The sequence below is a fragment of the Dendrobium catenatum genome, unplaced genomic scaffold (assembly GCF_001605985.2).
Source record: "Dendrobium catenatum unplaced genomic scaffold, ASM160598v2 fragScaff_scaffold_637, whole genome shotgun sequence".
In the NCBI taxonomy this organism is placed as follows: Eukaryota; Viridiplantae; Streptophyta; class Magnoliopsida; order Asparagales; family Orchidaceae; genus Dendrobium; species Dendrobium catenatum.
The window spans coordinates 2447077-2460020 of NW_021319099.1; the positions used below are offsets into that span (position 1 = coordinate 2447077).

Genomic DNA, 12944 nt, shown 5'->3' on the forward strand with positions numbered 1-12944 from the left:
ATTTTGCTCTATATGCCTAAACAGCGAGACTATAATGGGTTACATCATGACCGTTAAATTCCATCTGGAGCAGCTCTTCTTCGGTTTGCTGAATGATCGAAGAAGCTTGCTCTTATCCTCCCAGGTTACTTGGTTGTGATTACTTGCAGAATGAAGTTTATAACATAATCTGGCAGAGTTCGCCCTTTGTCGCTTTCCCTCTCTAATTCCAGTTGACCTGTGAAATTGATCTAGAATGGCGATGGTTCTGAGGAGGGGAATAAGCAGAGGGTTAGTGGCCGCGACAAGGAGCTTATCAACGTCCTTTGAGGTGGAGAAATCGACGAGAGAGGGGAAGCCAATCAATCTCTTCTCTGCCATCAACCAGGCTCTGCACATCGCTCTCGAAACCGACCCCCGGTAAGAGTCTACTTAAAAAAAAAGGGGGGATTTTTTTTTTTTCTTTTGTGTTTACAGTCCATGCTGTTTTGATTCCAGTTTCGTCGTGCTTTCTTGCTTTGAGGAAAAAATGGCACTTGCTTTTGCTTAGTACTAAAAAACGCGACTTTTGGGTAGAAATGGAGTTTTTACCGTTTTCTGGGCTATTGGATTTGCTAATTTGACTATACTGAAATTGTAGAATGCTTTTGGTGCTTGTTTGCTCAACTTTTTATTGTAAGAGATGAATTTCTTATATTTTAGAAGTTTACTATGATTTTTTTTTTTTTTATGAATTAAAATTTAGAAGTTTTGGGGTTCGATGCTCTTGAAAGTATTGGAGAATTGGATGTTGCTACTTTCTTTATTCAATGTAATCTCATCAACGCAGTTAACCTTCAATAAGAAAACTTGAAGTGACTCTTTCTCTCTTTTGGATTGGTATATAATGGATCATAATTTGGTGGCGCCAAATGTGAATGATTAAAAATGCTCAAACTTTTATTTGTTGCATTTACTACGTAAATATGATGTCAACTGTTGTTGATGAGCATCATGGATTGTGTTTTGCAATACCAAAACTGTGGAACTTGAAGCCACTCCTGCTTGGCATAATTGATTCCTGTTATTTAAGAAAATGACATTCATAAATTCATTTGGAATGCTAGCTCGTATGCTAATCACCTTTTAGAAGTTATCTCAAGCTAGGCACAATTTCAACAGGTAGGCTATCCTTCTTGAACAAATACATATCTTTCTTTCTAAGGTGGTTGGGTTGCTCTTAATCATGATCTTGAAGTTTTTTGTGCTTTCTTTGGATTTTAGCTATCTGTTACTTGTATTCAACCAATCAAACTAAATGTTTTCTTTAATCTACATATGACATGCTAATACATACTTTATGACCTTCCTCCTCGCGTTGCTATCATCAAACAGGAATACTACAAGCAAATCTACTAGATTTATTGATTGCGCACAACACAAACTTTTTTTTTTAACATGAATGAACTAATTTTACTAACACTGCCGTTGCTAGGTCCCAAGTCCTGGATGAGAAAAGTGGAGGGTTGCTTTAGGTAGTCGACAGCTAGCATAAAACCTGTTAAATAATCATGACATGAATCCAAGGACACAATGGAGAAAAAGGATTCATGCAGCTGACCCCACGTTGTGGGACAAAGGCTTGATGTTGTTGAATGAACTGATCTTACTGTCATAAACTAAGAATATTGTAATTGACTGAGCAAACCAGTATTGTTTAGTTTAATCAGAATGCACTCATAAATTTATGGGCACGAAATGGAAATGAGTTGATAATTCCCTTAGTTATTGTCCAAGTATGTAAACATTAAGCTTTTTCTTTCTTAAGTGGTAAAACTAATGAACTCATTGACTAAGTTATGATTGATCATATATTGGTGTATTTGAAACAGTTGAACATAATTCTGTTTGTGGCACAATGAGAATTGCATTTGGCTGCCTAGATGTGCAATGTGGGAGGCTATTGAGACTTTCCATTGCATGTGGGATAATTGGCATCATTTATTAAATTACAAACTTCCAACCAAATATGTTTACTGGATGCCATTCTCTTTTACGTCGATGAGCATAGAATCGATGCAAATTTTGTTGCTGCTAAATTATCTAGCTAATAATTGGCTATTTTGTAGTGCTTATGTCTTTGGCGAGGATGTGGGCTTTGGTGGTGTCTTCCGCTGCACGACAGGATTAGCTGATAGATTTGGTAGAAATAGAGTATTCAATACCCCCCTATGTGAACAGGTATAGAAATGATTAAACATTGGTGCACTACAGGAAAACAGTTCATTTCCGGTAGAATTTCCAGCGGAAATAAATTCGTCATAAATTCCGGCGGCTTTTCCGGCGAATTACCGACGAAACATTTCTGACGGATTTGCCGACGTGTTACTTTTTTCCGAAAAACAAATACCATTATAGCACGGACTGCTTAATGATATTTTGTAGCATTTACTCAATGTTCATGATAAAAATTGTTTGGCACACTATCCAAATATATCTAATTGTGTTGATGTTGCTATATGGTGCTTATTAGTAATGGCCCAATACTAAATTCCATTGATAGATTTATGGGTTTAGTTTCTTATCCTTTTATTCCTGTCAGTGTCATCTCATTTTTATAATTCTGGCCTGTTATACAATGCAGGGAATTGCAGGATTTGCTATAGGATTGGCGGCAATGGTGATTCTTTTCTTAATGATGCTTTCTTGCTTTATGTTTTTCAAACTTTTTTTTTCTTTTTTGTTTTATTCAAATTTCGTAGTAGTTTTCATATACTATTAATCATTCAGCCTTCGTCTTTGATTCTCAGGGAAACCGAGCTATAGCAGAAATCCAATTTGCAGACTATATCTATCCTGCCTTTGACCAGGCATGTATATCATTGAATAAACCATGAATGCCTGCAATTATGCTGCCTAGAAAGTTGCTATGGAAGGCAATCCATAATTATTTTTTTTAAGTTATTCAATGAATAAATGTATGCCCTAAGATCTCATTTATGGAGAAAATACCCATTATGATAAACTCAAATAATAATAAAATATAAAATAAATGTTTTCTAACACATTAAGTAATATAAAAAAAATAAAAATAAAAAAAATTTCTAACACTTTAAAATATATAGTCATCGTGACCTCATTATTAACCAATGTTGCCATGATTTTTTCCTTTCTCTGTTAATTATATTATTTCTTCAAAAAGTTAAAAGTGAAAAAATTTAATAAAATTAGCAGAACTTGAGTTTATGCATTGAGTTTATGCATTATATTAAACGCTCAATTTACTTTTACGATATGAACTATATTTGGCTGCATTTGTTACGACCAATCCAGCAGGACTTGTCCTGCATTCGACTCAACAGCCAAGGGGCGGACCAACGACAGGAGGCGGGATAGCTCGGGGATCGGCCCTCCTTGTGGGATCCACGAAGCCAATCATTCATTATGCGAGGAGGATTAAGGAAGGAATTAATGGGGGGAATTTGAATTCAAAGTAAGCAAGGAATTTAATTAAGGAAAGGGAGTTCTTTTCGGGTTGTATTGGAGGGAAAGAGGGGGATTAAATAGGGGTGTTATTTAGTATTAGGTTTATTTTTTTGGAGTTATTTTTCTGCTGTAGTTTTTTTTTTAGGGCTTTCTAGCGGCGTCAAGATTGATTGAGAGAAAATCTACCACTTTAAGTGTAGATCGATTGTATCTTTTGTTTATTGTTGAGTTGTTATAAAAAATCAGTCATTATTTCCCCTGCATCTGCTGTAATTAGCTATTTTTTGTATAATTTTTGCGTTTGATTGCTGATTCCTACTCCAGGACGTATCAAATTGGTATCAGAACCGTGTCCTAGACCAAAATTCGTCATCAACTAGCTGAAATCTACTGCAGAATTCCTTTCCCTTGCTGTTTTTTACGGATTGAAGACCCTTCATTGCTGTTTTTGGCGATTTGGAACCTAAATCCATGAATGATTGCAAAGAAAATGGGGCGTTGGAAGGAGAGATGGAACAACTCAAGGCTGTGATTGAGGAAAAATATTACGGAATGGAAGAAATGCTATCATCTATGGAAAACCGATTCGAGAGCATGGAAGGTATGATGTGAAAATTAATCGAGATATAGTCGAAGGCTCCACCAGCTAGTCCAATGGCTGACCCGAAAGGAAAGAGACTTCAAGAAGACAATGATGAAGAAGAGATGACTTTTCCTCAAGAACCATCCCGAAAAGCTTCGATGGGAGGTGTATCAAAGTATTCAGGAGAAGGGGCAGCAAGGAGAGGGGAAGCCGAAGCTTTTTAGAGACCATTCAGATAAGAGGGACGATGGGCCGGAGAAGGCAAGGGTTGGGCTGAAGCCTGGGGTCCACATCTGCCAAGGGAAGATGGGTCCACATCTGCCAAGGGAAGATGGGAGAGAATCACACCACCACTACACAGGAGAAACCAATATTGAAAGAAACAATTAGGGATTGAATTCGAGATCGAGAAAGCTAAAGATGCATGTCTTTGAAGGAGAGGATACTCAGGGTTGGGTATACCAGGTGGAACGTTACTTTGCCGTTAATAGACTGACAGAAGGGTAAAAACTCATAGTGGCACGTCTATGTTTGGAAGGGAAAGCCCTAGCCTGATCCAATGGAGGGAGGAGAGATATTTGATCTTCTCATGGGGGAATTTAAGGAGTGCTTGTTGGAATGTTTCTGAGCCATTCGGGAAGGAGACCTCCACGAGCAGTTCTATGCCCTAACTCGGGGAGGGCAATTATGGAGTACCGGGAGAAGTTTGAGCTGCTGTCGGGGAGATTGAAAGGGATCTCTGAGGAAAGATTGGAGGGGAATTTCATGAAGGGGCTTAGGGAGGACATACGAGCAGAGCTCAAGGTATTGAGGCCTAGAGGGCTGAGAGAGACCAAGGAGCTAGCACAAAGGGTGGAGGAGAAACATCAATGGGAGAAGGCCAGCCGGAGCAACCATATGGGAGGGACTTACAGGAACACCACTACTATCTTGGCACCGAGGACCTAGACTATGTCATTTCAGAGGGAATCCCCTAAGGAGAACAGCATTGGAGTTCATCCTGGAGACAATTTCAAACACCTCACGGAAGCAGAGGTGCAAAATCGGCAGGAAAAAGGGCTATGCTTCAGGTGTGATGAGAGATTTACACTCAAGATGAGTTGTAAGAATCGAGCCCTTCTGGTCTTGATGGTCTCTGAGGGGGATGAGGAAAGAAGGGATGAGTTAGAGGAGGTATTAGAGGAGACAGAGCAGTTGCATTTGAATGTGGGGGAGTTGTCTTTGAACCCTGTAGTGGGATTTACTCTAAATCACACCATGAAAGTAAGGGGAGAAATTGGAGAGCAATCGGTGATAGTTCTGGTGGATAGCAGAGCCACACATAACTTCATCTCAAATTGGATGGTGGATCGATTGGAATTGAAGTTAGCAAAAACGAAAGAATGCAGGGTGATGATGGGCGCAAGCAAGATAGAGAGGAGCGGGGGTATGTAAAAGGGTGGTGATGATCCTATAGGGTATTCAGGTGGTGGAGGATTTCTTTCCCTTGGACTTGGGTAGTACGATAGGAGGCACTCCGAAGTTTAGAAGACATACAATTGGCTATCAAAAGAGCTATATTTGTTTAGGAATGAGTCATGATGTTGAGATCCAGGTAGCCAAATATGATGTATGCCAAAGCCATAAGTACATAGTCATGACGCCAACAGGGTTACTACAACCCTTAGCACTACTGAAGATGGTGTGGGAGGAAGTGACAATGGATTTCATTGAAGGTTTACCATTGTCAGAAGGGTTTTCAGTGATCTTTGTACTAGTGGACCGTATGAGCAAGTACGCATATTTCATTGCTCTAAAGCACCCTTACATCGCATTCACAGTGACTATTGTTTTCATTCAAGAAGTGGTACGTTTGCATGGGTTTCCAAAAGCCATTGTGTCAAACAAAGACAAAGTATTCCTTAGTCATTTTTGGAAGGAGCTATTTTGTTTACAAGGAACGATGTTGAAGCAAAGCACAACCTACCACCCTCTGATAGATGATCAGACATAAGTGGTCAACCAGAGTGTAGAGGCCTACTTAAGATGCTTTGTATCAAACGCCCCGAAGAGTTAGGCTAGGTGGATTGCATGGGCGGAATATTGATACAACACATCGTACCGCTCAGCAGCAAAGACTACTCCTTTCCAGTTTCTATATTGGAGAGGCCCACCCCACTTGATTCATTATGGGGGCAGCACTACACCAGTGTCCAGTGTAGAGGAGTACTTGAAGGAGAGATACAGGATACTAGTTGAGCTCAAAGGGCATTTACTAAGAGCCCAATAGGTCATGAAGAGGAAGGCGGATGAACACAAGAGGGAGGTAAATTATGAACCAGCATATATGTTTTACTTAAAATTGAGGCCCTACATGCATAAAACATTAGACAAGAGAAGGAATGAAAAACTATCCCCACAATATTTTGGGCCTTATGAGATCTTGGAACGCGTCAGAGCTGTTACCCATCAACTAAACCTACCTCCATCCTCAGTCTTGCACCTAGCCTTTCATGTATTACATCTGAGGAAGACGATAGGAGAACACACACCATCATCGCTACCCCCAACCTTGACAGAGGACAGGGAAGTTATGTTGGAACCCATGGAAGTAGCAGTGTACGCAGGGGGGACAGGGACACAGAAGGTGTAGATCAAGTGAAGGATCTACAAGAGCATAATGCCACTTGGGAGTCTTATGAGATAATCATAAGAGAATTTTCAACCTTTCACCTAGAGGACAATGTGCATTTTTGGGAGGAGAGTAATGTTACGATCGGTCCAACAGGACCAATCTTGTAGTCGGTCCAACAGCCAAGGGGCGGGCCAGCTATAGGAGGCGGGACAACTGGGGAATCGACCCCCCTTGTGGGGCCCATGAAGCCAATCATTCTTTATGCAAGGAGGATAATTAAGTAAGGAATTAATGGGGGAATTTGAATTCAAAGTAAGGAGGGAATTTAAAAAAGAAAAGGGAGTTCATTTAGGGCTGTTTTGAAGGGAAAGAGGGGGGATTAAATAGGGATGTTATTTTGAATTAGGGTTATATTTCTGGAGTTATTTTTTTGTTGTAGTTTTTTTTTTAGGGCTTCCTAGCGATGTCTAGATTGATTGGGAGAGACAATCTATCTCTCTAAGTGTAGGTCGATTGTATTTTTTGTTTCTTGTTGAGTTATTATAAAAAAATAGTCATTATTTCCCCTACATTTGCTGTAATTTGCTATTTTTCTGTGTAATTCTGGCGCTTGATTGTTGATTCCTGCTCCCGAACGTATCACATTTTTGCTCTCTACTAGGTGAGGCTATAGTTTTAATGTTGATCATGATGTTAAGAACAACAAAACTTTTTCTAGGATATTTCTACTTTCTTTTTTTCTTTCAAAATTTCTAAGGTTATTGGTCAAATGTTTGTTTTGTTTCCTTTTTCAAATTCCAATATTTTTATAAGATAAAATTTTGTATGTAGGAAATCTAGCTTGCAGAGTAAGGATTATGGGTGTAAGTGAGTCAAGCTGACTCGTGAGCCGAGTTGAGCTCGGCTCGATAAATGGCTCGTGAGCCAAGCTTGAGCTAGCTCCGACTGGACTTGTAAGCTCGTGAGCCAACTTGTCTAAAAAATATTAATATAAAATATATTAGAATTTAGGATTTAAAAAGAAAGTTGTTGAATTTTTTTTTAAATTATATCCCAATTTTTTTTATATTAAACAATTCTTTATAATTATTCGTATAATTTCTCATTCTTTTTATCATTTTATTATAATAATTGCTTAAATCATAACCATTTTCTCTTGTCATAATAAATGAGCTGGCTCGTGAGTCATTCGAGTGAGCTAAAAAAAGACCAAGGCAGTCGAGATCAATTCTCATTCTCCTAGCTCAAATTTCCAAACAAATTGTAATTACTATTCAAACATCATTTTAAAGGAAAATATCTTATTTTTTGCCTCTCTAGATTGTGAATGAAGCAGCTAAGTTCAGATACCGAAGTGGTAATGAGTTCAACTGTGGAGGTAATGCCTTTTAATTTTGCTACATAAACTTATTTAATCTTGCAGACGTTCATTAGATAATTTGTTGCTGTAGGTTTGACTATAAGAAGTCCATACGGAGCAGTTGGCCATGGGGGCCATTATCATTCACAATCACCGGAGGCTTTCTTCTGTCATGTTCCTGGTCTTAAGGTTGATCATAAACAGCAAGTGACCAGACTAATTATATACTATGAAGTTGAAAAGTTGGACCTTGCGCAATGTTTACATGCATTAGGGCATCTCCAACCGAAAAACTCATTTTTCACTCTAAAATACAGTAATTCACCAAAATGTCTTAAGGTTGATCATACTTCATTTTTATATAATTTTCGAATTAAAAAAATAAAAAATAAAAAAACAAATGGGTGATGAACAGTGCAACGTCAATATTGGCGTCGCACTGTTCATCCACGAAGAAAATTGAGGCTTGGTTGGAGCGACGTAAGAACGACAAACGGGTGTGCTGTTCCATTGGAGATGCCCTTACATTTCTTAGAGGTTTATTCACTGTAATGATTTGAAAATGTTCAATTTCACAGGTGGTGATACCTCGAAGCCCACTGCAAGCAAAGGGCCTTTTACTATCCAGCATTCGTGATCCAAACCCAGTTGTGTTTTTTGAACCCAAGGTGGTAGCTTTATGTTGCTATTTGTTGGCATTCTACTCTTCTATTTGTTTTCTATTTAGGATTCCTAATGTCCTTGTTGTGATTACGATCCAGTGGCTCTACAGATTGTCTGTTGAAGAAGTTCCTGAGCAGGACTATATGTTGCCCCTCTCTGAAGCTGAGGTTTTCATGTCCCTTCTGTCTGTTAGACTGAAATCAAGCATCTGTAGATTTGATGTATAAGCTCTCACAGGTGATTCGTCAAGGCAGTGACATAACACTTGTTGGTTGGGGAGCTCAAATTTCAGTATTGGAACAAGCTTGCGATTCTGCTGCAAAGGTCTGTTTTTTTATGAATTTTTCATCAAAGCCTTGTTTTTAACTAATGTAACTTGTTACCAACTCTCTCTTTAATAGGAATAATTATTAGGTGCGGAGTGCGCACCGTCCTCACAAGCACTGGGTACCTCGGTACCCAGCGGTACTGAGTGCGGGTACCGTTAGGTACCCAATGCTTGTGCCGACGGTTCTCCCCGTCCGCACTCCACACCTAATAATCTCTCCTTTAATAGACATAATAAAATAAAGATTTTCTCTTACTGCATGATTGAACATCTTTATGTCTTGACAAAAATGGTTATCTGTATAGCAGAAAGCAGGTCAAATAGTTTTTACTTTCTGCTTAAAATATGGATCCACTTCTTGAAAGATGGAGTTTTTACTTGTCATCATATAATGCTAATTATTATCATAAGAATCTGCATTATTTATTCTTATAATATTTTCTCATTATGCAAGATATTCTTATTTATTGTACTTTCTGTTATTATACTTTCTCTTTCTTATCAACACATGCTTGCACTAAAATGGCAATTAAGGATGTAGCCATTCTTTCTCCTCTCTTCTAATATGGTATTAAAACAGTGTTCTCTTTAATTATCTCTCTTCTAATATGCCTCTACTATTGGAGCAATTATTCCGTGCGGATACCGGACGGTTCTCCCGTCTGGTTACGCGCTCGGTACCGAGCTGTACCAAGCGCTCGGTACCAAGCGCGGTACATTTTTGGGGCGATGTGGCTCATTTAATTGGTCTCCGGACAAATCCGGACGCCGCACATAATAATTTTTCCTACTATTGTTATCTTCTCTTTGATCATCTCTTCCCCCTTCGACTTCCACCATAACCCATATTGCATCATGGCCTTATCTAGAACTTGAAAAATGAAAAAAATAACTCTTTTTAAAAATTTGTAACATACCAATATGATTCCTTTCATCACATGGAAAAGGTTATATAAGAGAAGAATTTGCAGGATGGAATATCTTGCGAACTTATAGATCTGCGGACCTTGATACCATGGGATAAGGATACTGTGGAAGCTTCAGTCAAAAAAACTGGAAGACTAATTGTAAGAAACTATAGACATTTCATGTTTGTATATTTGTTATGACAACCCCTAAATAAACTAGTTTCCACCAAAAACACTTGGCAGGTCAGTCATGAAGCTCCTGTTACAGGAGGTTTTGGTGCTGAGATCTCTTCTTCTATTGCAGAACGCTGCTTCCTTAGGGTAAGTCTCTGTCTCATCTGAGGGCTCATTTGAATGCATTGAAGTTATAGAACTTGTTTGGATGTAGTTAGAAATCTGAGTTTTAAACCTTCATTCATTCAGCTTTTGCATAATGATATTCCATAATAAATTAGAAAGCTGAAACACAGCTTTTGTGCTGTGAGCCTGGAGATCTGGCTTATAGTTAAAGCAGTTTAGCTTCTTGATTACTTTATACCAAGAACTTTTCTATGGTCCCATCTGGTTTCTTGTAGATAAAATACACCATCTAGAAAACCCGATTCAGTAAACGATGAAGTTTACCAGTTTCCATCGTTTTTTTAGCTGTTCTTAGAAATAATGATGAATGTTAAACTCCAGGACAGGAGAAATTATTTCATGCGGAGTGCGGACGAGAAGTTTCCGTCCGGTTTGTGTACGTGCACACTGTGTAGATTGAGTATAATTTTTGTACATAATTTGGTTCAAACTGTATATACAGTGTTTGTACACAGCGTGTACACTCACAGTCCGGACAAGAACTTCCCGTTTTTTCGTTCAGACTCCGCACGGAATAATTTCTCCCAGGACAGGCCCCTTCAAATGTATTGCTTTTGTTTTCATAAATAGAGTGTTTAAATATGAACTTACTATTTAAGCAAAGGGGCCATCAGATCAAATGCCTATCTAATTTATTTATTCGAGTAACTGTGCAGTTGGAAGCTCCTGTAGCTAGAGTATGCGGCCTGGACACTCCCTTCCCTCTTGTTTATGAGCCATTCTACATGCCAACAAAGAACAAGGTCCTCAGCATATTCATTTTTCTTTCATTAAAACTCCTTTTCTCATTCCATTGAAGGCCATCGCTGACCTTAGTAAACACTATTGCAGATTCTACATGCAATCAAAGAAACCGTAAGTTACTAAATTGAAGCAATCTTCACTCTTACTTTACCCTATGCGATGAAAAGCTCAAGTTTGTCTGAAAAACCAGCTGCGAACTTGCTGGTTTCTGTAGATCTCTCTTCTTCTGCTTCTTCTTTTTTGTCGCATGTAAAAACAAGCTACTGTATGCTTTTTAACTGCAGACTTGCCTATTTTTATTTAGTTTTTCAAATTACTTTGAAGGTGATTTCTGCAGATCAGATTGTACGTCCTCGCTCTTTGAAATGCTGAGGACAAATCACATTTTATTTGATTGCTAAACAGATAATGGCTTTACAAGTTCGAAGCATTAGGGCGCACAAGATGTTCATTAGGTAAAAGCTGGCATGTTAAATTTGTCTGGATGGCCTCTAAACAATTTTATCCTTCCTTTAAGATGATTTTCTTACTATTTTTTTAAACGATTTTTTAATAAAAAAATTAATATTTTTATTAAAAAATTACTTAATGAAACAATAAAAAAATCGCCCCGAACAAAGCCTTAGTAGAAGCACCTTCTGGAATGCGTGTGAGCGCATTCATAAGCTTAAGTAAGTCATCTCCAACCGAACTGCAAATAGGCTCTTGCAATTGCATGAGCCTCACACACAAACCCCAAATGCAAATGCATTATCGCATTTTATTTCATTTTATTCTCTAGTGTGAATGATGCAATGTTAATATTGACATAACACTAATCACAAAAAATAAATTATTTGAAAATAAAATAAATAAAGTTTGATGAACATGAATTAGTATTTGATATGAATATTATTATATTTTTAGCTGAAAAATGAGTTTTGGAAAAGAGAAAAACATATTTTAAAAATAAAAAAATAAATTAAAACTTTTCAAAGTTTACAATCAGACCCTTACATTGCGGTATTAGGATGGATGCATTTCTATGAAAGTCTTGAATCACTTGTTCCTCATAAAATCAGCTTGTTGTCTTACTCAATAGCATACAATGTTGGGAGCACAAGAACATATTGCAGGAAGAAAAAAAAAATCCATTGTCAAGGCTGCATTAAGTAAAAATTAAATTACGAATCTGGAAGTTGAAGTAGCAGTTTTATTAGGGCCTATTGATAAAATTTGGATCTTCAAATGAGGCCGATGTTTGCTAGTCAACTGCATTTACCTGCACCTTTTTTTAGTATTGGGGGAATTTAACAAGAGAAGGCTGATAATACTCTCTCAAAAGGCTCAAAATCACATACAGCTAAATGAAAAACTCTCCACTCCCATCACCAATTTGGCAACCATCCTCCACTATATACACTTGAGGGAGCTTGGGCTATCTGAAAGATGATCAAAAGAATCCAGTAAGAACAATCTTTATAAAAAGGAAAGTCTCTCTCTCTCTCTCTCTCTCTCTCTCTCTCTCTTAGAGTTGTCAATTTCGGGTCACGGGTCAGGTTCGGGTTGAATTCGAAACTAAAACCCGAACCCGACCCGTTATTGCAAACGGGTCAATTTTCCAGACCAGAACCCGACTCGCTTCGGATTCGGGTCAACCCAACAAGACCTAAATGACCTGGTGCCAACAAAAAATTACTAGTTTTCGGGTTGAAGAACATATCAATCTCCGCTTTTCGAGTAAAAAACAGGTCAATCTCGGGTTGTCAGCCCAAAAAAATGGGTTTTCGTGTTAAAATGGATCAATTTCGGATTAAAGGGTCAACCCGAACCTGACCCGATTTTTGAAACGTCGAATTGTTAAACCCGAACAGGCCCGTTTAGGGTGCGGGTTGACCCTAACCCAAAATTTTCGAGTTGAGTTTTCGGGTCGGATCAAATATTGGTAGCCCTTCTCTCTC

At 38.3% G+C, this 12944-nt stretch overlaps 2 protein-coding genes across 2 annotated transcripts in view; one reads left to right on the forward strand and one right to left on the reverse strand.

Moving 5' to 3' along the window:
- Positions 1–142: 142 nt before the first annotated feature.
- Positions 143–11393, forward strand: LOC110102598 (2-oxoisovalerate dehydrogenase subunit beta 1, mitochondrial). Its single transcript, XM_020831001.2, has 13 exons — positions 143–399; positions 2088–2199; positions 2603–2638; positions 2769–2828; positions 7962–8019; positions 8093–8190; positions 8580–8669; positions 8763–8831; positions 8902–8988; positions 9964–10059; positions 10144–10221; positions 10917–11003; positions 11092–11393. Exons 1-13 carry the CDS (start codon positions 236–238, stop codon positions 11125–11127), a joined length of 1071 nt encoding a protein of 356 aa, XP_020686660.1. The 5' UTR covers positions 143–235; the 3' UTR covers positions 11128–11393.
- A 630-nt stretch (positions 11394–12023) lies between these two features.
- LOC110102616 (TATA-box-binding protein) overlaps positions 12024–12944 on the reverse strand; it is a 7445-nt gene continuing 6524 nt past the window's right edge. Inside the window, exon 9 of the mRNA XM_020831027.2 lies at positions 12024–12425. Within this exon, the coding sequence (XP_020686686.1) occupies position 12425 (1 nt within the window). The 3' untranslated portion in view covers positions 12024–12424. The remainder of the gene's footprint in view (positions 12426–12944) is intronic.

Excerpts from the sequence above, each read along its gene's own strand:
- LOC110102598 (XM_020831001.2), top strand. The coding sequence starts at position 236 with ATGGCGATGGTTCTGAGGAGGGGAATAAGCAGAGGGTTAGTGGCCGCG. Across the intron at positions 8,020-8,092 it reads TAATGAGTTCAACTGTGGAG|GTTTGACTATAAGAAGTCCA; the intron begins GTAATGCCTTTT and ends TTGTTGCTGTAG. Across the intron at positions 8,670-8,762 it reads TTGTGTTTTTTGAACCCAAG|TGGCTCTACAGATTGTCTGT; the intron begins GTGGTAGCTTTA and ends ATTACGATCCAG.